Below are 23,310 nucleotides of genomic sequence, written 5' to 3' on the forward strand. Positions count from 1 at the left end.
GGTTTATGACTCTTCAGCTCATATCCAAGGGTCTGAATCTGATCTCACTGGTCAGAAGGGTGTCCTCCACCAACTTGGCCTAAAGTTTATCATCAGTCACAATGTCATTAGTAGTTGCTGTTTACCAATCAGAATGTTGAAATAAACATCTTGATTAAACTAAAACCACAAAAAAAAGAGAGAATGGCGTCCCAGAAGAACAGTGTGAATCCTCTTCTAGGAAGCTGGAAAAATGGAAAAATAGGGTCTGCCTAAGACAGGATCCCAAGCACCTCATTAAGATAAACAGCTTGAGAATTGAGAGACTGCCAAGTATAAAAAAGACAAACTTCCTTAAACTGTCTTTAAGTTGCTACTTTACAAAACACAACACTCAACTAAGTATGAGCTTCATCATCAAAGTGAAATCTCTGCCCTAGTGAAGTCACCAGCACAAATTGCCAATCCTTTTAGGAGCCCAGAGTCACCTTTCGTTGAATAGGGCTCACATGACTACACGCAGGCATCTACAGCCATGAAGCTTAACCTTAATCACCCCTGAGGAAAAACACACACTTTTAGACTCGTCCTCTCTTAGAAGAGATACCTAAAATAGGTCAACTGATTTATACCCAAAAATGCTTTTTTACCTCCTCAGGCTGAAACAAAGATTTAAGTGACAAGCTCTGTATTGCAGATACCTAAAATAAGCAGAAAGAAACCCACATAGAATTTTATTCTTGGTTTTTAGATTAAAAAACAACTTGTATAAAATGAACCAGCACATAATACAGACTGCTTTGTGAAAAAGACCAGAATACAAAGTTATTCATCACTCCTTCACTGGGAAGACTCCTGATATTTAGACACCAATCAATAAGATGGAAAGCTGGAAACACTAACCGTCCATGCTAATCAATGAGATGAAACAAACTCCAAGTAAATTGGTCAGGTATCCAGTAGATCCCATAAGATTAGCACACTTTTGATACTGTGATAACTGATAATTGATTCGCTATTTGAATGAAGTTACTTCAGGCTATTTGTGTATTTTATTTATCGTATCATTAAGTTTCAGCATCTCTTCACAGACTAAAAATGAGTAGAACAATAATAATTTTGCCTCTATACAGTTTTAACATCCTAACTGTACCCCAATACAACAGGATGTATTTACGATTTATTCTACATCAACTTCACCCAACTTCAAAAATCTGTCTTCTGATTTTCCTCCAGATTTTCACCTTGTCTGCTAAAACTTACGTTCTATTTCTAATCTCCAAACTGGACTTCCACAATGAGGGAAGGAAATCCTTCTGGCCTCTTATGCCCTGGCATATTCCACAACACAGGTTTATTTCTTATTTTTGTAAACACTGATTGCTCCTAACAATGAATGTTGGTTGTTCGGATCTTAATTTCTGTATTTTTCCTTTCATACTGTTCCTGGTTAATTATATTATTACATGCACATGCATCGTATCTACCACACCTTGGAGGAGATGAGATTAGACAGATGGAAATATTCCAGTAAGATACAAATAACAGATACAACATAGAAAAATCAAGATCATAACAGTAATTCTGGAACTGAAAATCATGAAATATGCAACTATCAGTCAACAGCCTTTTTTACAAAATAAATTTAATTTCTTATTTAGAGCTTCTTCATGCTCCAAATATATTTTAAAAAATTATTAATTTAAAAAAAGTAAATATTGAATGCATATAGCAAGAAGAAACCTTTCTATTGTCCAACAAGACCACAACTTTTGCTTTTCATCAGAATGTATTTCAATAACTTATTCAAACAGATTGCAGTAATTCTGTAACACCATGTGATTTATGGGTACAACATATATTAAAACGAAAAAAAAACACCAAAACCTAACACCTATTTAAATGACAGATTGTTATTAGAGTGGAATTGGTCTCTAGCACTTAATATCTGTGAAAAAGAACATGCATCTTACACAGGAACTAGTGCGCCTAAGAAAATGTAACCTCTCTACAGTCACCGTTTTCATCTTTCTTAGTGTTAAACACACAGCTTTACTCTAAATATCCATAGCAAATTTCGTTTTCCTATTTGATACATTAAATAACTTTTAACAGTCTGGTTACCCTTCAGCACAATGAAGAATGTAAATTTGACATCATATCTCTATTAGGCATTGAATATTTTGGAGAAAAAATTAATTCATTTTCTTATGGTCTTATAACCTCCATAATTTTCTGAGACCTTTCTCTTGCTTCACTCTTCATCTTTACTGCTCCTACACCTCCTACACGACAGGTACAAAGGCTCCCTCTCAAAGGGGTCCTTCTAACCTGCACATTACTGTGGTTCAAAACAAAGAAATCTTTCAAAATATCTCAAGGACTACTCACTTCAGCATCTTGATAAATCACAAAGATTGGCCTGGAATCTTATTTCAATGTATTATTTATTATAGTATTTCAGTATATTTAACATTTCAGTATGTTAGAGACTCTGAAGTCTTTTTTGTTTCATGCCATTTTCTACAACCAACACCTTCTCTCCAGAAGAAGGACTCAATAGCTTTTTTACAGATGTTCTTTTAAAATGCACTCTGTAACCAAGACTTGATTCGTTATTTAAAAAAAAAAAAAAAGGTCACAATCATCAAAAGTAATTTTCAATATAAACAGTAATTTGTTGTTTCAAGTCAGGACTGAAGTGTACACACACTGTTGTTAATGACAATTAAATAACAACCCCTGAAGCATTGATATATGCCCTCTTTTTACAAAATACTAGAATACAATTTAAAGGAAAACTTGAAAAATGCTTCAGCTAGTCGTTAAATGACTTGGATATCTAACCCTCTTTAAAATGCAGCTGAAACCTGTGAGTGAGCTCAAAAATCAGAAGAAATTACTGTATCACAGACTAATAGCACAATTGTTTTAAGTACCATTTCCTTCAGAAACCAGGCCAAAAGAATACTCATTTCAGACCAGAAATGTCTTAAATGTACCAGAGTCTCAGTGGGGGAAAAAAAGGCAATCAGAGTACTGATGGAAAAAGGAAAGGAATTGCAGAAAAAGGTAACTGCAAAGTATACCACATCCACCTATTCAACAGCTTATAGCATACAGAATATATTGCTTTCAGTCTATTATAATCCAAGATTTATTTTCTTATTTATGGTAACAACATAAGAAGGGAGGGAATCCCTGCCATTTATATCCTGATTAGTCAATAATCTGGAGGTGTAATAGAGACTCAAGCAAGCAAATAATTATTCAGATCAGTCCAACCAGTGTTTAATGAACAGTTTTAATTTTCTGGAAGAAAGATGTTTATTCTCCTTCAGGAACATCTCATTACCCGCCACCAGTTTCAAAAAATTGCTCAGTCTTTAAGTCAGCTCCACAGTAGAAAAGTAGCCACTGAGCATAAAAGTCTTATTCAATAAGTATCACTTCAAATGAGTATTAACCTCAAAGTTTCTTTTATCCTTTTAACTAACATTTACCTCCAAGATAAATAAATCTTGATGGTCAATCTTTTTCCAAACACGCACACACACAAAAAAAAGTTTCCTTAATGTTAGTGAATCAAAATTATAAGAAATATTATCCTATGAGGAGAACACCTACATAAAGGATGCTGGAATCTTTTCCATTTCTTCCCAGTTTTCATCACCAATACAGCTGTACACCTCAATGAGGTGTATTAATTAGTTTTCCTATAACTAATTAAAAGCCACTGGTAGCTTCAGATCTGAAGTCTTCCTGGAAGGACTTACAAGCACAGTGTTTTTCAATTTTATTACTTATTTTATAAACACATAAGTTCAGAAATCTGTACTTACTTCTATATGTGCAAATAACATTTGTTCAGTGTTATCATTGTTTTTCTCCTTGAGGTCTGGTAGGATGTGTCTATTTCTTACTTGGAAGTGTGTCTTACTAAGATAACCATCACCAAGGTCCTGTGTTCAGAAAAAGAGAAGGAAAAAATAATTTTTCTGTAACCAAAATGGTAAATGCCTTCACTGTTCTAGAAAATAAACAGAGCATGGTATTTAGGCACAGGCTCCAAATCTTTTTATAGGCACCGATGACTGCAGTGCTCCTCAGCACCTTCTCACAGACAGTTTACACCGGTTCTTAGTGTTGAAGGAAGTCAAAGACCTGAACAGCAAAAATAAAGTTTAATAAAGCTATTAATGGAAAAAGACAACTGCACCCTGGGGATCAGGATAAGCACCAAAGAACGGGAAGGCAGTGCACCAAGGTGCTGAAGAGATGAGGAGACATTAACGATTTTGACCTATTTCAATGCATTCATGTCAGGATTAACATCCCAACTCTTGTGAGACTGCTTTGGTTTTGCTCTGTTCCCCCCTCTAACTTTGCAAAGTTCTGAAAACAAAACAAAATCACTTCAGAATTTATGTATGCAGAGTCACAACTTGTTTCCTCCTCTTGATCACCTCTGAGGTCAGACGTAAGAGAAAACAGACGAAGCTGTGCCTTCTCCCAGTTGCTATTTCATCATTCTGCTTCCCAGGCCGTACAGCCCACAGTTGCTAAGTGCCCTTGCACAATCCCAGAGAAGAAGGAGAAAGGTTTAGGAGCTTTCTTGCATTACTCGCCTGTCTACCTGCACATTTTATTTTTCCTAATTAGAAGAGGAGAGAAAATGTTTAATAACAGATACACTCTGAAAGGGAGAAAGCACGCATGGAACACAAACAACAGTAGTTGCATGTCGAGAATTTATTTCTCAAAGGAAACAAATAAATTGGGGGTTTATTAGCTGTTTCATTACATTTTATTTTAGACAAACAGAGAGCATATGCACAACATCTGATGGAAAAGGGTTCTATTCAAAACAGTCTTGCTACAAAATTCATTAACATAGCATTAAATTACTTGACAAGACTGCAAATTTAACTATGATTTAACTCTTTAGTTAATTTGTCATTGCTGACACAGTTTATGCCATTTATTTTGACCTTTAAACCATCATAGGTTTTATACTGACACACTAGTTCTCTCCTCCCAAAGACACTGTAGTTTCTACATACCACCAACATCCACTATGAGCTACTTGTTTACTTTGCTCTGATCAAGTTTCACACACAAAAAAGAAGGATAATGCTCTCTACATGTATTTTTTCCGAATGATTTTTACGCATGAATAACACTATAGGCAATTACAATGCTCACTTCTACTGCTGTATGCCTTTTTTCCCTCAAAAAATCTCGTCAGGAGCATGAACCCAGCAAACTTCCCTGCATGTCCCAGCTGCAGAGCTAAGTGCAGGGAGGAACCTAGCATGCAGAGAATGGTGAAAGAAAAACTAAGTCTAAATTGGTGATAGAAAAACACTTCTTTCACTCTCAACACCCTCTCAAGTGTTTCCTTGTTCCTCTCAAGTGTCTCCTTGTGGAGCTTCCAAACAGAGCCAGCAGGAGGAAAGATGCCTGCACAGGTATTTGTCCCACGAAGAGCAGCAGAGAAAGTGCTGCAGCCACCCACAGAGGTGAAATGCCCACGGCACAGCAAGCTGTGCCAGAGCATGGTTGGACAGAGCCTCCACCTCCCTGAACCAGTTTCACCCCAAAACAGAGTGCAGTCAAACCTCACAGCCTTTGCATTCTGTGAGTGCCATGAAAAGAAATGGATGGATGGATGGATGGATGGATGGATGGATGGATGGATGGATGGATGGATGAAGACCTGGAGCCAGCAGTCTCTGTGTTTGGTAGCTGTGTGTCGGAGGAGGCAGGCAGGAAGGAGGAGCATCCCTCCTGCTGCACTCTGTAGTGTTTAGTACTGTGTACACTTCTATACCCCTATAAATCAAAGCTGTAGCCAGAACCTTGATCTAAATAATGTGCAAAGAGAGTCCCTTCCTACTGCAGCTGTATCAAAAACCAAAGGGAACTAATGCAGCTTTCGGTATGATTACCTAGATTAACCTCACTAAATATGAAACAAACATAAAGCAGAGAGCAAACAGGGCCTCGTTTGCTTCAGTTAAATCTCAACCTCCACAGCAAGATTTAACCATTCATCCCTAACGGCAGCACCCAGGTTCAGCTCCACCAGCTCCTGCAGAAGAGGTGCTCTTGGCTTTTATACAGCTTTCTTCCAATGGAAAAAAAAACTCAAACCAAGAAAACACCTTATAAAAATAACATCATTTGGAACATTTCACTTACAGCTATAAATACAGGGTTCTGCTTGGGCCATGTGAGCTTATGCACCAAGAGCCAGCTCCATGAGAACAATGAGTATTTCATCATCTAAATTTAATCTCCACAGAAAACACAGGAACACAGTTCTACCAGCCTGGTTCACTTGTGTGGTCTCACTGCTATCAATGGGTCTATTCACGTGAGTCAGGAATGAGCAATGGGATCCAAGTGCATTACATCAGCAAAATTAAAAGTGCCCCAAACTACCCACAACACATATACTGGTTAAAAAAAAAAAAAAAAAAAAAAAAAAAAAAGCAATGAGACATCTTGTTGAGGAAAAGCTTTCTTCCCAGACTCCACACTATAAATGGATGGTCTCCATGGCCAGGTTTTTATCACACACTGAAATCATAGAGTCGTCAACTTGGCCCATTAAAAAAAGAAAACAACCCTCTTAGAATTTTTTATATGAGAACAAAAATCTATCTCATTCTGCTACTTCCAGCAAAGCTTCTTATTTCACAGAGTGTTTAGACTTTGACCCATGTATTAAATTCCCAGTAGAGGCTCAGAGCATCTTTCTTTGTTGAATAAATCCTCACAAATATAGCCTTGGACTGAAATCTAAAGTTTCAAATGGTTTTCTGTAAGAAAGGGTGCATTGTAACACTTGGCTAATATTTGCACTCTTTTAAAGACTCCTAAACAGAACAAATCTAAGTTCAAAGTCCTCCCTCTTACTGAAGTTCTGATTGTCTGTGATGAAAGAGTCACAATATTAATGTACAACTATATATGTAAAGATGATAGCACACATTGGAAAAAGCATGACTTTTCTCAAAAAAAAAATTCAAGAAAGCATGGGAAACCAATAAATCCATTAAACTCTTAAAAAAAAAAAAAAAAAAAGCAAAAGCTAGAGCAGGAAAATTTCTACACAGAAAAGAAAACATGAAAACCTACATGCTGGAGAAAACCAGCATGTATCAATACATCTTCATATACTGTAACAATACATTTTTATCTACAGTATCAATATATATTTATACACTGTAATACATACACTGACTAATTCGTGTACCTACACACATATTAGTTTGACATTATCCTGAGCAAAATAACAAAAGTCATATAGAATCCAGTAAATGAAAAAATATGTATAGTAAAAGCATTTTTCTTAAAGAAAACAGAATTTGTCAGTGTAATTTCAGAAGATATGTTTGGTTGATAAACAAACAAGTTGGAACAATACATGCTCAGAACTCCCTAAGATATCTGTGGATTCCACAAATGGAAATTTTAAAAAATTAAAATAATCCCATACTAATCTTACACATGCCATAGGATGAAAACTTATTAATTCACAGATCTCAAGTGTAACTTAAAAAATGGGGAAATCATCATAAAAGAAGTGATTTCAATGGGGTCCCTTGGGACTAGTCTGTGCTATTTAAAATTTTGATTAATGACCTAGAAACAATATGTAATTATTACTGTAGAGGTCTGAAAGTTATGGAGAAGCAGCAAATAATGAGAATTGATCATTAATACTGGCAGATATTTCTGGTGGCTGTATGCAACTGACAGGTATTGTAATGAAAACACTAAGCCAAGGATCTAGCACAAACACTATGTGCTACTTCAGCCTAAAGGGTTAAAGTGAACTGTGGACATAAAACCACAGGCAGCTGCTCAGAGTAGGAGGGACTGAACTTCACAATGACACCACACTCATTGTTTGGTCTTGCCCACAGCTGAAAAAGGGTTTTGATAGATTGGCCAGGATTCAGAGATCCACAGACCTATCCAATACATGCACTGGCCTAAACCCTCAACACACCTATGCAGTTATGGTCTTGGACCAGCTGTGTAAAAAATTTGTTTCCTGTGCTGTTAAAGGATGTTCCAGCTTGTGGTGGTTGTCAACAGCCCAAAAAGCCCACCAAGAGTTTCTGAAAGTCAATATTCCAATTGTTTTACCTTGCTAGTTCTCCACTCCCAACCGTCTCCTATCTGCTGCGAATGTTTAACAAAGTCTTCACAGTACTGCTTGAATCTCTTCTCCTCCAAAAAGAAGTCTTCTTCACCTGCCATGCTACAGGACACCTGCAGAGCAAACTGAAGGTCAGTGCTGGCAGATAAAAAGAACATCAAGAAATTTCACTAATTTATAGCAACTGATTAGTAAAATAACAAAGCATAGGGGGAAAAATATTGCTTTAAATAAAACAAAGACTTATCTTCAATTCCATCAGGGAATCATGGACCTGCAGAACAACTGAGGCTGGAAGAGACCTTTGGAGACCTTAGGTCCACTCCTCCTGCTCACAGCAGGGTCAACTACAGCAGGTTGCTCAGGATTGTTTCCATCTGGGTTTTGATTATCTCCAAGGATGCAGATGCCACAGCCCCTCAAGGGAACCTGTTTCAGTGCTCAATTACCACAGCAGGGAATATTTTTTTTCAGTTTAACTGGAAGCATTTAGCTATAGGTTTGTGCTTGCCTCTTGTGTTGTCTCAACCGAAGAAAGCCTGGCTCCATCCTCTTTATTCCCTTCCACCATGTATTTATGGACATTTAGAAGATTCCACTGACCTTTCTCTTCTCCAGGCTGATTCATCCCAGCTCTCTCAGCTTTTACCTCATACACCAAACACCCTTAATCATCTTTGGGGCTCTTTGCTGGACTGATTCCGGTATGGTGGTGTCTTCCCTCTACTGGGCAGCCTGGAGCTGCACTTTTAACATGCATTTTCTTAACAGTGCAGTGCAGCTCTCTGTAGCCCAAAAATATGGCTTCAAAACCTTCCCTGTCCCTCAAAGGGTTTTTTCACAGGGTTTTGAAGATAAAATTTTTCTCAGCAAATTTGGTCATTTTTACTTACCCCCCCTTCTCGCCTTGCCCATCCCAATGAGGATAAACAGAGCTGGTTTAATGTGTTTGTGGACATCAGGCAGCACTGCAGCACCACAAACAAATCACTGAATCACAGAACGGTTTGGATGAACGGAACCATAAAACTCATCTTCTTCCATGGGCAGGGACACCTTCCACTACCCCAGGCTGCTCTAAGCCCCAGTGTCCAGCCTGGCCTTGGACACTGCCAGGGGATCCAGGGGCAGCCACAGCTCCTCTGGGTACCCTGTGCCAGGGCTGCCCCACCCTCACAGGGAAGGATTTCTTCCCATTATCTACTCTAAACCCACTCTTTCAGTTTAAAGCCATTCCCCTTGTCCTGTCAGCGGCTATCACAACAATAACCTGTAACTATTACAACCAGACCACACCTCTCCTTAACAAGAAATACAAGAGACACAGCACCTCACACAATGCCCATTATTTTTCAGTATCTGACCCTGAGTCACACCATCATCCTGTCTGCCCACGAGAAAAATTATTTATTAGCACTTGAAACACATTACTCTCAACAGCAGCTAACCCAAGGCTGCTGCTCTGTGCCTCTTGGATGCCAGAAAGAGGAAAAGCAGGAAACAGACACTGCAAGTGTTTCTGCAATTCCCTAAGCGCCCCAGCCCTGATGACGGGCTGCAAACCACCCTTATTGAAACAGTGAGGAGCACAGATCCCTCACAGGCTTGAAGCAGAACTCTGTGATTCAGGAAATCGGCAGCTGTGAAGAACCACCGAATCCCAGCACCCCTGGGGTTGGAAGGGACCTCTGGAGCTCACCCAGCCCAAGCCCCTGCCCAGGCAGGGTCCCCTGGAGCAGTGACACAGGAACGTGTCCAGCTGGGTCGGGATGTCTCCAGACAGGGACACTCCAGGCCCTCCCTGGGCACCTGTTCCAGGGCTCTGCCCCTCCATGGACAGAAGTTCTTCCTCCTGCTGGGGTGGAACTTGCTGTGCTTTATTTGATGGCCATTGCTCCTCATCCTGGCACTGGCACCACTGAACAGAGCCCGGCCCCATCCTCTGGCACCCCCTGGAGATGTTTGTATGGATTGATGGGATCCCCTGTCAGCCTTCCCTTCTCCAGACTCTGAGAAAGAGCCCCGAACCGACCCACGCGGGCCCGTCCCGCTCGGAGACGGGCCTGGCCGGCTGCTGGAGGCCAGGCAACCCCAGCACAGGTTTTTCCTTTTCCTCCTCTCCTCGGTCTTCCCGGCCCCGGCGGACAGGGTCGGGGAGAGCGGGAGGGACCAGTCCCGCTCGCCGCTCCTCACGTACCGTGCGCTCCTCCTCCTTTTCCTTTTCCTCCTCTTTTTCCTCCTTCTCTTCCTCCCCCTCCCGCCGCTCAGGGCACGTGCCCGCCGCGCATGCGCGGCCCCGCCGCTGCGGGCGCGCGACAGGGAGGGGGCGGCGGGGGGGTGCGCGTGCGCGCGGGTGTGGGGAGGGTGTAATGGGGGACTGAGGGGATGAGGGGGGTGAGGAGGAATGAAAGAGTGGGGAAAAGGGGGGGGGTAGGGATGAGGGCATGAAGGAGTGAGGGAATGAGAGAGATCGGGGCTTGAGGGAATGAGAGTGATGAGGGAATGAAGGAGTGAGGGGGATGAGGGAATGGCGGGATGCAGGGAATGAAAGGGATGAAGGCAATAAGGGTAAGGGGATAAAGAGAATGAGAGGAATGAAAGAAATGAGGAGCTCTAGGGGATGAAGGCGGGGGGGCTGCAGGTTGAGGGGGACAAGCAGGGTTTGGTCCGGGGCGTGAGGGTGGCAGAGATGAGGGGCAGCGGGGCTGGCGGGGATGAGAGGCTGAAGGGGCAGCGGGGAATGAGGGATGAGGGGCTGAGGGCGGGGAGGGAGGGACGGGGCGGCGGTGCCTGCGGGGTGTGAGGTAGGTGAGGGGCTCTGGGGGCTGCAGCCGCCCACCCCAGCCCCGTGAGAGGTGCGGGTTCCCAGCCAGCTCTGGAGGAGCCCTGGTGCATCCAGCGCTGCCATTCCCCTTCTCCTGCCCTCCCCGAGGTTTAGCCCAGCTCTGTCCAGCCCAGGCAGTTTTCCACCAAGCACTCTGCAATAGCAGGCCTAGTCAGCTTCGCTGTATAAATAAATATGTGATGACGTTACTTTGTGAGGAGGAGGTGGTGTGGCCTTAACATGGCCAGGGGGTCACCTGGGTACTGTCCTTCCTAGGCCGTTTCCAGGAGTCACCAAGCATGTATTCCAGTGTTCCTTCCATTACCCACCTGCACTGTTTCTGTAATTGCCTGTAGGTCTGAGAATTTGGGAGGAGCATCGAAGCTGTTCTGCTACTCTGATGGTGGGGGAATTATTTTTAAATTATAGAGTCTATTAAACCATACATTTTTCAGTGGTAAAGTCTTGTCTGGCACAGCTAAGCAGTCCACGGGAGTGTGTGCAGAATGCACTACAACAGGATAGACGTAAAATCTTGGTTTTACCTATTTGGCTATAAACTGCCATTTTAAATAGTTCTATGATATTGAGTCAACAGTAAACCAGAGCTACCCCACCACTCTGGAGAGCCCCCTACTCAGGGAGAGCTTCTGTATGCAAATGGTGTGTTGTGATGTGGCATTTTCCCAACCATACACTTCTTAATTTCCTTGTAATTTGCTGGGTGTGGACAGCTCAGGAGGACCAAAGCTTTTTTGTTTGTTTGTTTGATTGATTGATTGATTGATTGTAATATTCCTGAGGTAAAGCATTTCTCTTTGTTCTTAAAATTCCTGTTAGCAGCCAAGGCTTTCAAATAAATACCAGAGTTCACATGTAAAGGTGATTTTCACTACTTGTGATCAGTGAAATGTTCCATCTAATTTTGCAGTTTTCAATATTAGGTATACATAAACAAAGTTTTACTTCATTAGGTTATTCTGGAGAATTATTAATTGTATTATGTGCGTTGAACAGCTTATGGTGCCGTCATAGATTGGTACATTCACTGCATACTTCATTTTTAAAATCAGTTGCATAGTTTGGGTGATGCCACTATAGCTACAGGCTGTGATGCTATAGCCCGTATTTAACCATCAGAATTAATTATTTATAGCATTCTTTACTGTTTCTTTTAAATGTTTTTTTTTTTTCAAAATTTGGTGAGTAAAACACCGTGTTGTCACCCACTCCTGAGTTTTGGGGAAGGATTTTTGCACTATGGAGTGTTCTCTCTAGGCCATTTTTGCCAACTGTAAATGCATGTGGTAATGAAAAAAAGTCACGTAATGTGTATTTCCTTGGAAGCTACAGCTCCTGATTTCTAATTTTAGCTTTGTTACTGTCTCTCTGGATTATCTTAGGGAAGAAACACTGGGTTTGAGACATGGCTCATATAAAAAGTGACTGATAGAGCCCTGGTTTTGCATCAAAGTTGGCAAAGGAGTTGCCATGGCTGAAAAAATAAGGCTGAGCAGAATGAAATTCTGTTCTTGCAGCACCTGGTATCAGCTTGGTCATCTCCAGTCCTGTTGCCAGGGCACTGCAGTAGATTGCAGTGTGTGCCTCTTTATCAAGGGAAATGCATCTGCTGCAGCTCTGAACTTACTGGACAAGAAGTCCCAAAGTGAAGGATTCTCTCCTCTCTCTTGCTCCTTTTGCCTGAAAAAATGCCTCAGGTTTCAATCTCATGTCTGCCATGCAAGAGCATTAATAGCCCTGTTCCTTGTGTCACTGCTTAGATATTTATATATTTAAATTCATTAAAAGGTCATTAGACCATTTAATTTTCTTCTAAATATATTATTGTGCATTTAGAATATATATATTTTTCATATATTGTCCTTGATGATGATGAATGAACAAAATCATTGATACAAATACCAAATTTTTATCACATATCAAAACGAAAATAATTCAATGTAAATTACAGTTGTAAGAACTTTTTTGATTGGGAATTTTCAGACTAAACCAAATAAAGATCATGGAGAATAACCCTTGGTCAGACAGACTGAAGGACCTCTGAAAGGTCTTTTTCATCTCTTCATCCTGCTCTTTTGTCCAGGAAGCGCTGCTCCAGCCCAAAACCCTTGATCAGTGGTGCAGTTAATGCAGCACTCCACTCTCCAAAGGAGAAAAGGTGACATTACAGCTCTCAGACTGACAGAATTAACACCATGGATATTTCCTTCCGTGAATCTTCCTCAGTGTGCTTCATCTCCTGACAAAGTAATTCTTCACAGTAATTCTAGTGCCACTTCTTACACTTTGTTCTTTGATTACTCTTGATTTCTGACACTGGGTGATGTTGCTCGGACAGAAAGAGGTAGTAATTTGTTATTGCCAGTGCCTGGTAGTACCTGTGTTGCAAAGTTTTATAAAAAAAGAATATTGCCAGGTGGGCAAAAACAGAAATAATGGTGTAGCCAAAGCAAAATGCTTCTGAGAATGTCTTGGGAGGCTGCTGGACTGCTCACTCAAACTACTTCAATTGTGCTATTAAAAAAAAATGGTTCTCCGTTTTCTGTACTAATATGTAATTAGAATTAAAATTAAGATATTCTGAAATTTTCTGCTGTGTTACTTCAGGAGACTTAGTAGTCAAAATTCTGCCCCTGAGAGAACTTGGTAAGTGTACAGTTACTCTTTCAAAATTGTAAAAAAACCCTATTTTCCAGTAATCACTGTAATATCACTCTTCTTTTGTGAGGTACACAAGTAGTGTTATTTTTCCTTTTGCTGGCAGAAATGGAGGAATGAAGTGACCTGTTGAAGACTGTGGTAACTGCTGGGCTGGTGAATGGAGATGTATTTTGTCAACTCATATTCTGTGCCTTCAACTGTTTGAGCTCTTGGGTCCTGTGACTGTGCTGGAAGTTCAAAAGGAAATAAACTGAGAGGTACACAAACGGCATTCATTTTTCGTGAAGGTTTTTATTCCACTCCAGTGGCAAACGTTTCCAATCAGCACTGAAGGAAGTACATTCACAGTGCAGCAGTTGTTGCCACCTTCTGTTTTTAGCAATTTTCCCTACCTTTTTCATTTTACATAAAACTTGAATAAATCTTCCAGAGTTCAGATTCATTTTTTTATTTGTTCTGAATTCTCTTCCAGTTACTGTATTCATGTTCTTTCTTGGCTTGTTTTGGTCTTTTTTTGTTTGTTTTTTTTTTGTCTCCTAATAGCCCAGTATATACCAAACTCAACCTGAGACAGGCTATCTAGGAAATACTGATGCCGCTCATACAAAAGGTAGCAACAATCGGAGGTCTCAAAAGATTGCTTCTGGGCAGGGAAATTAAATTTGGGAGGTGTTGCAGCTAATGAGGACTGCTTGATGCAGAAAAAAAATTTTTTTTTTATTACCTCACAAGTTCTTGGTCAAAATAGCATTAAAACATCGGTGTACAATGGAGCAAAGGTCATTGTTTCATGAAATTACAGTAAGAGAATACACTTAGAACTATACCAAATGTATATAATTCTAATAAATAAGCAAGTTAGTATTTCTTGTTTTATTAAACCAGCAAACTACAATACCAGTGTCAAGTTCACTAAAAATTCAGAAACAAGCTCAAAGTGCAGTGTGTGAAATAATTTTGTAGGTAGATGAGAACTAGGATTAATTTTATGTAAATAACATAATTGAAGCCTATTGCTAAGCTCCACAGTAAGTTGCGCTTCTGGTAGAGGTCTAAAGAATTCTTCTACCTAAGGAGACCGATCCAGTTGAAGATTGAGAGGGAAATTCTTCACAGGTAAAAGCGATTTTTTTTTTTTTTTTTTTTTTTTTTGTAAAATGGAGTAGTTCAACAACAGAAACTATCCAGAAGCTAAGCAAGAGGTAACACAAAATAAAAAGTATTTCTGCATAGTTTTTTAATGGTATTTATGTATAGTGTACACAGTACATGTTATGTCCCAGCAGATTCAACTTAACATTTGTTCTTGATGCCGCAGCACTGCATGCACACAACACCCTGCACACCAGGCACGTATGTTTGTCTCCAGGATTTCTGAGGATCACCAGAGGCATCGTTCCAAGAGTTAGACTTGGTTTCGTTTTTCTTTCTTCCTTATTTTTCCCCTTGACTGTGACACCAAAGCGACAAGCCCTGGAGCTTAAGCTCATGGTCCAACTGAGGCCCTTCCCAGTAAGGTTGTTACTCACAGAGTGTTATCACTCCCTGTTATTTTAGTAACAGCTAATTTCTCTTATTAAAGACCATTAAATCCTTCTCTGACTGCTCAGATCCCAGGAGGAATTGCCAGTTACATACCTAGCAGTGGAGCAGCACAACTGCAGTGTGCTTTTGGCATGCTGGAGACACACCAGAGCTGTGAAAATACCTCCTGATTGCAGCTGGGTGAGGGGTACAAGGGGGTTGGGGGTAAGTTTGGGAGTGTCTGAGGAGGCTATAGGGGAATTATCATGGGTTTGAGGGAGATCTGGGATGTTAGAGAGGTTTGGGGAGCTGTTAGGAGGTTTATCATGGATTTGGGGAGGTCTGAGGGGCTGTGGAGTTTTTTGGGTAGCTGTAGGGGGTTTCCAGGGGTTTATGGGGGTCTGAGGGGTGCTGGAGAGGCACAAGGGGACTGGAGCTGCTCTGGGGTATTATAGATTTGGGGCATTGTAGGGAGTCTGGTAGGTGCTGTAGAGGGATTATGGGGGTCTTTGGGGAGGTCTGGGGAGGCAATAGGGAGTAGTGGGATTTTTGGTGGTCTAAGAGGATCTGTGGGGGCTATCGAGAAGTTATGGGGGCTTGGGGGTTCTGGAAGGTCTATAGGGGGTTTTCTCAGGGTTTTGGAAGTGCAGAGGAGTTGGGGGGCTCTGGGGTGTTATAGACTTGAAGGGGCTCCAGAGAGGTCTGGGGGTGCTATAGAATGCTATGGGGGCTAGGGGGTTCTAGAGAGTCAAGAGACTTAATGGGGAGGTAAAATGACTTGGGGGGTTCTGGAAGAGTTGGGAGGGGTTCTGGGACATTATCGTGGATTTGGGGAGTCTGGAGGTCTCGGTGGGAGTCTGTGGGACCATAAGGGCTTCTCATGAATTTGAGGCAGCTCTGGGGGCTCTCAGGGGGCTATAGGGCAGTTATCATGGATTTGGAGTGATTTAGGGTGATACAGGGAGGATTATCCCCGGGTTGAGGTGGTCTTTGGGACTTATAAGGAGGGTTTGATGTGACTTTAGGCTTCTGTGCCCTAGAAAACATCCAGTGGGCTATGGACATGGACCTACAACAATGAAATTAAACTGCTTTGTGCTGACAGAGGGCATGCCTGTAACACCAGTGTGAGTTTATGAATAGCAGATTGGTAAGAAACTTACACGCTTACTTGGAAAAAAATTGATATTAAATATCTCTTTAGCATAGGCTGGTGATGGTCTCTCTGTGAGCATTTCAAAGCCACTTGTTAAAATGTGAATTAAATGGGTGCAGAAACAAAGTAACCAAAACCAAAGGATTATGCAGTTCTCATTCAGGCTTCCCCTCCCCTAGGAATTCTTGATGTTTAGTACTCTCAAGCATTCCTAAAAAACAGTTATGGCATTGGAGAAAATCCCTGTGTTTCAATGTCCTCACCAACATGAGATCATGCCCTCTAACTATGCATTTTTAATATACCTCTTTCTCCCATTCGTTAATGATAAGAATTTTCTTTACATCACAGAAAAGACCTGTCTAAAATGAAGACGTTAGCATGTGCTAAAATATCACCTCTATGTTAGACTTCACCAAATATTCTGTTAAATAATGTAAGTTTATTTATAACACTCATGCTTTCGTTTATCATTATTTGGACACGGCCAAGAACTTTTTTCCTTCTTTTGAATTACAGAGTCCAGGAATTTACCACAAGCTTCAGAAGTCATATCAGAGACTAAATCAGAGGTATTATCAAGTCCAGTTTTGTTTGGGTTTGGTGGGTTTTTTCCCCATAACAGCTGTGCATTTATTCAGATAAAGTTTGAAACCTGCAGCATGCTGCATAATCACTGCATATATCAAGCAAGATGATCCTTTGAATGTTGCTGGACTACCTTCCTGACCCTGAAACTGCTGACAATTTCCACTGCAGAAGTGTGTGCAAAAAAAGGATTTGTTGAGGTCCTACCCTTCAAACCGTGTAAGCAGAATTTCAGCACCAGGTTCTTGCAGTTTCAGTACTCTTGTGTCCGTCCATCCCCACCCCCCCCCCTCCCAGGTACTTACCTCAGAATTTCTTACTTTTAGTCCGTGATTCCCAAATGCACTGACCTACTTGACCAAATTTACCCTGGCACAAGGGTTCACTGAAATATTTACCTACGGCACAGTTATACCACAAAGGAAGATTACAGGCAGGGCAGGGGGTAGAGGTTATCCAAACCACCTCCAATCCCCAGCCCCAGCCATTGTGCTGCACTTTCGGCAGGTAAATAATACAGCAGAAGTCAAAGGAAGTCAGGAAGGCAAGAGTCTGAGAGCAATCTGCCACCGAAATTTGAATGATTTATTTAATATCACTGTGAAAAAGCACACTTTAGCTTCAGTAGCTCATCAGCGTCAGCTCCCCTGATCTGTGCACAGCACTGACAGCTCCTTAACATAACAATGGGATCCACGGGCCAAACTCACCACCGGTGCAGCTCTGCTGAAGTCGGGGAGGCTATGTCAGAATTCATTCAGTCCAGCAATCACTCTGCATTATCCGGGCTAGGGGTGGGGCTGCAACACCTGAGGAATGACAAACCCGGGTAAATCCTCTGCAGGACTCAGATTAAATCACGCTGAAGAGACAGATTTATTTCTCTTCCCAGGAATTTTCACAGAAACATCTAAATTCGAGAAACAAAGCCAAAATAAGATGTAAAATTAAACGGTGGATCCCTGGTGTACAATGTATACATCTGTACGTGATTTGTAGAGGCCAGAGAGGTGGTTCTTCTGCATGTAATAGTGGAATGTGCCCCCGAGCACCAATTCAGAGGAGACCCACCCCGCAGCAGCCATCCCGAGCACTGTTTTCCCAGACATGGTTTTCTTTTGTCTGCCATCCCGACAGTTTACCCAAATCCAGGTCAGTTTCTGCTTAATCCCTTTTATCCCAACTCTTGGGAACTCTTGGTAACTTTTTCTGTTCCCTCACCTGCTCACAGTCAAACAACGGGGCTTTGTGGATAGGCATGTTTTGTTCATGTAAAAGTATATATCCATGTATGTTCCCAATAACACCTACAAATATTGTCCATCTGGTATGCCTGTTTTAGGAAAACGTTTACACACTGAGGTGGATAAAAGCACCTTAGGAGATGACAGCTCGTTGTGGGTTTCCAGAAGCTGAGGAACAGCTGCTCTATCCTGTTTTATCAACTGGGGAATTGCTGGGGGCTAATGGTGAGGTGGGTGTCACCCATTTTCAGCTCTCATCTGCTTCCATCTCTGTCCCTGCTCTTACTATTGCCTTTGGCAGGTCACTGGCTCCTTGCTGCTATTTTCACCTACCTGCAGAATGAGGATGAGGAGGATAATGGAAGAGGTGTTTTGAAGATCAATTCAATAGTACTTAAGGCCCTTTCAGACTCTCAAGTGAGAGCATGGGTGTATAGAAAATCAAAGTATAATTATTATGAAAATGTACCGTATTGTTCAGTGTAAAAGGGAAAGGAAGGCAAGATGATGAGATAATCAGACCATTGGAACTGAAGGATTTTGAGACATGATATTAAGAAAGTAAAAAGAAGCATTTTTAATTGAGCTTAGGGAGGGCGTTCCTAGCAAGAAATGTACATTTGCTTAATTTATTTTTTCATGCTAACCTTTGAGTACAACCTTTAACCCAGCACCACATCTTCACCACTAAACCATGTTCCCAGGTGCCACAATCTTGGTGTCTGAAAGATATGTGGCAGTATGGTTGGGAATGGGAAGCTGTAATATGGTGTTTTAAGGGCTCAAACCTGTAACCATATTCACCATAACAGTAAATACAACATTAACAAGTCTAGATTTAGGTCCCTACTGTTTTGTTATTAGTGGTTATATTATCAGATAGAGGCTACTAGCGATAATGTAGGTTTGTTATAATTCTGAGTCTTAACCATGTCATCGAAAAGCACCTGAAGATTTACCATGTTTGAATGTATCAGAGATGAAAGGTCCAAACTGAGCCACTTTGCCCACAATTCCCTTGGTTGCTCCTGAGGAGCCAATGTTACTTCTGCAACCAGTATTCCTTTTCAGGGGACATGAAACGGAGTACCTCCAGCTCAATCCAGAAAAGGCTAAAGGGGTGGCGTTTATAAATCTCATGTTGCCACAAATCACATCAACTATAACTGTTCTGTACGTGATGTAAAGTCAGACATAAATGTGATACAACACCCAGTGTGGAACTTGTGTTACCCTGCATTTCATTTCTTGAACTTTGTCTGCTTGCTTGGATTCCGCAGCATTATGAACATTCCAGTAGCAGCCCTCTTGTTGAGGTTTCTATTTATAGATTTGTCTCTTCACTGGATACCCCTCCACGTTACTTCCAAAGAGGCAGTAATTAGGGTCTTAAAGGAGAATTTATGTATCTTTAGAATAATATATATCTTTAGAATTTATATATCTTTAATTTAGATACAAAATATACTCAATATTCTTGCAAAAGACAATTACTTTTTTATAACTCTTTGCTATACTATGAAAGAGGATGCATTTCTAAATGTTCCTCTTTCACATTTTCTCCTGTTTTTCTCTTATGTATTTGGGGGCTAACAGCCACCATCTCCACAAATTCCAGATTTCACACATGCACATATTTAGCCATAAGGCAATTCTGAACTTTCAAAATTAAGCACACAGCTATTCCCTGTAGGATACAAGATTTCTTTTGCATTCTAAATAATTTCTGTCTTCGTAGAAGAACTACTTAGCTCTGTGTAGACTCAGACTTTGGCACTGAATTGGAGAGACAGGTTTGAAGGAGGGACTCTTGGATGGAAAAAGACCTGGTTGGATGGCTGCATTCAAAAAGTTACAGGAAATCACTCAGCATCCAAGTGGGAACCAGTTACCAGCGGCATAATAAATTAATATCAGCACCTAAAAGGGAGCTGGAGTTGGAATTTGGGCAGGGACCCAGAGGGACAGGACATGGGGAATGGCTTCCCATTGCCAGAGGGCAGGGATGGATGGGATATGGGGAAGGAATTGTTCCATGGGAGGGTGGGGAGGCCCTGGCACAGGGTGACCAGAGAAGCTGTGGCTGCCCCTGGATCCCTGGCAGTGTCCAAGGGCAGGTTGGACACTGGGGCTTGGAGCAGCCTGGGGTAGTGGAAGGTGTCCCTGCCCATGGCAGGGGTGGCACTGAATGGGCTTTGAGTTCCTCCAACCCAAGCCAACCTGTGATTCCATGATTCCACAACTTTAAAGGAAAACATCAAAGTCAAGAAATATTCAGCAGCTTTAATCCCGAGCATGCTGCCAGTGCAGCCCTTAGTACAGAGAAATATTTTTTCCTTCCCATCTCTTGTCGGGCATTAACTCAGGGACCAGTTAATAAACTCAGTGCTGTAGGTCTCACTCTGCAACACCCCACACCAACTGTGCTCCTCACCAATCCCTGGCTGCCTGTGCTGTGGTGTCCCTGCTCACAAGAGGTTCGGTAAGCTTAGAAAGGAAAACTGCAAGTGAGAAGGGGTTTGAATAACAGAGCAGAGTATTTCTTTCCTCTGACTATTCAAGTTATTTTTTCTTTGTGGAAACTACTCCAAAATTACATTTTCGGTGTGTGGGAATCAGACAGATAGCAATTTTGAGAATGTCTTGAGGGAGCAAGGTGATTTGAGTGATGCGACTCATAAGCCTTGTAATTACCGTAATTATGAGACCATACCTCTACAGGTAAGAACTCATAAGTAAAAACATTAGCATGACCATTTAAGAAGCTCAGTAATTCATTCCAGGACATGTGGTTACAATGCAATGCTTAACATAAACTTCATGACTCTGCTGGCACTTGGCCCTGCCTCTGGAGCATGTATCCATCCTGCAAGTGTGGGTCCTTTTGTCCTGTGCTATTTGTGTGCAGTCTTTTAAATACAAGTCTACAGCATCAGCAATTACAGCTGGTCAGACCTTACCCAGTGTTTTAGACATCGTTTTGACTGCAGCTTTATAAAGAAGTAGTGGAAACACTGGAGGGTTCTGGCTCAGACAGATTGCACTCTGAAAAATCCATGTTCAAGAGGAACACCGGAAACAGGATTTTCTGTCCTACATGTGCTTTACTCCAATCCTGACCTGCAGCCTAATGGGATGGATGAGCAAGAAAAGTTTGGCAGTATGAAGAAATGCCTCATTCTTGGCCATTCTGTGCTCTTTTGTTTGGTTGGTTTTTTGTTTACTCAGTACTTACGTGCCAGGTTACATCTTCTGTCAGTGTAACCAACATCACAAACCCTCTCAGTGAGAGAAGGTTGGTAGGGAGAAGAAAGTCTCTCCCTGAGCAGACATGTTGAGGCAGAAGGTTCAAAAAACACAGGGTCATTAGACAGGATATTGTTAATATTCTTCAAAGTTTGTATCCATGAGCTATAGCATGAACTGCCAGCCACAAAGTGATGGTATCATATGGAATCTGCAGACAATCCTTTTGATTGCAGCGTATACAATATTTCTTGAAGGTGTGTGCAGGACAAGTTTGTACGAATCAGAGCTTGTTAGGGTTTTTATTTATACTCATTTCCCTGAGTTTTATTTCATTGGGGAATGCCTGCATTGTTCACCACTTGCATTTTTGATGCTAACAAGCCTAATTTATCACCCAGAGGTTTTTCCTTTTCATTGTCACAATTTGGCTTGGACTTTGATCCATTCTAGTCACATGATGTTACTACTCCATGCTAAAATCACTTTTAGTATCAATAAGTTTCAATTCGTTATTTATTTAAAACTTTATGGATGAGGAATCAGTATAATACTTGCAATCCAATTAAAACAAGCTGCAGTTTTCAACCAAATTTAAAAAAAAAATCACTGCATCTGTGCTCCAACAATCCACCATACAAAGCAAAACCAGCCTCGTAACCTTTGTTTTATCTCTGTCTTTGTATTTGTGCTGATCTTGCAATAAAAAGTTGCAATAGCTACTTTCCAGGTAAGGTAAGAATTTGGGGGTTGAGTTAAATATGTTTTAAAGCATTTTCTCTCCTGGTTTTCTTTTTGTTTGCTTGTTTGTTGTGTGGGGGTGGGGGGTTGTTTGTTTGTTGGGAGGTTTTTTGTTTGAGTTTTTTTTGTTGTGGTTTTGTTTTTGTTTGGGAGGGTTGGTTTTTTTGGGGGGGGTTGTTTGTTTGTTTGTTTTGGGATGTTTTTTCGTGGGTTTTTTTTGTGGTTTGTTTGGTTTGGGTTTTTATAAGGTTTTTTGTTTATGTGTAGTGTAATAACTCTGCCAAAATCTTGCATTCCTTAGCACTCCCAGGTATGTTCTCAGGACATTAAAAAAAAAAAAAATCCTGAAATGCACTGTTTTGAGAACAGGCTGAATATTCTTTTTGGTTTTATTTTGACTAAACTTTTGTCTGGAATCTTCAGTCTGATTTTGGTTCTCCTATTAAGGAGAAGTACCCTTTAGAACTTTAGGGAAAATGTTAAGGGATTAAAATTATGTTTATTACTTCTTTGTTGCCATAAAATGGAAATTTTCCAGGATTTTAGGTGACGTTCCCTCTAGAAAAGGGGTCCTCTGAAAAGTACCATTTGTATTAGCAAAACTGTCATTATTTCATACATACTGTACCTAAAATAATGTATTCAATACTATTACATTTGCAAAGTCTAGTACTCAAAAGTGCCAAACCCCAGAATTTAGCTTTAATTCATTCATCTTACACATGAGCATTCCAATGTGGTAATTAGTAGTTCATCTGTATTGTGCCTGCCCACCTTTTTGAGGGCACAGATTAGATAAAACTTTTAATGAGCACTCATGTATTTTTTTATGCTCTTTTACTCAATCTCTGATCTGTTGTTGCTGGTCTTCTTTAAACCCTGATTGGAAAATAGAATTATTAAATTGCTTTTAAGGGTGTCAAAGGAAGCTTCCCACTCAGCCAGAGGAACCTTCACTGTGGAGGTGTAGCAAGCGTGGTGCCAGGCCCCGGGCTCCCTCACAGGGATGGAGGGAGCATTTCCAGTGTCACTTTGGGAGTGGCTTTGTCCTCCCCAGCCTCTCTGATCTGCTCACGGGCTATCCCCTGGTGACTCTTGTAAACCTAAGGCTTTAGCTGCAGGATCTACCAGCATCAGAGAGACTTGCTTT

At 41.1% G+C, this 23,310-nt stretch overlaps 1 protein-coding gene across 3 annotated transcripts in view; it reads right to left on the reverse strand.

Moving 5' to 3' along the window:
• The window catches only part of ATG10 (autophagy related 10), a 68,895-nt gene extending 58,463 nt beyond the window's left edge, over nucleotides 1-10,432 (reverse strand). For all 3 annotated transcript variants that reach the window (XM_066181948.1, XM_066181949.1, XM_066181950.1), the window contains exons 1-3: nucleotides 10,353-10,432; nucleotides 8,143-8,268; nucleotides 3,822-3,941 (exon numbers count right to left, since the gene is read on the reverse strand). In XM_066181948.1, the coding sequence (XP_066038045.1) occupies nucleotides 3,822-3,941; nucleotides 8,143-8,256 (234 nt within the window). In that variant the 5' untranslated portion in view covers nucleotides 8,257-8,268; nucleotides 10,353-10,432. The remainder of the gene's footprint in view (nucleotides 1-3,821; nucleotides 3,942-8,142; nucleotides 8,269-10,352) is intronic.
• Between the last annotated feature and the right edge of the window lie 12,878 nt (nucleotides 10,433-23,310).

Source organism: Chamaea fasciata, unplaced genomic scaffold, assembly GCF_029207755.1.
Source record: "Chamaea fasciata isolate MVZ Bird 193981 ecotype frontalis unplaced genomic scaffold, bChaFas1.0.hap1 SCAF_4, whole genome shotgun sequence".
NCBI lineage: Eukaryota > Metazoa > Chordata > Aves > Passeriformes > Sylviidae > Chamaea > Chamaea fasciata.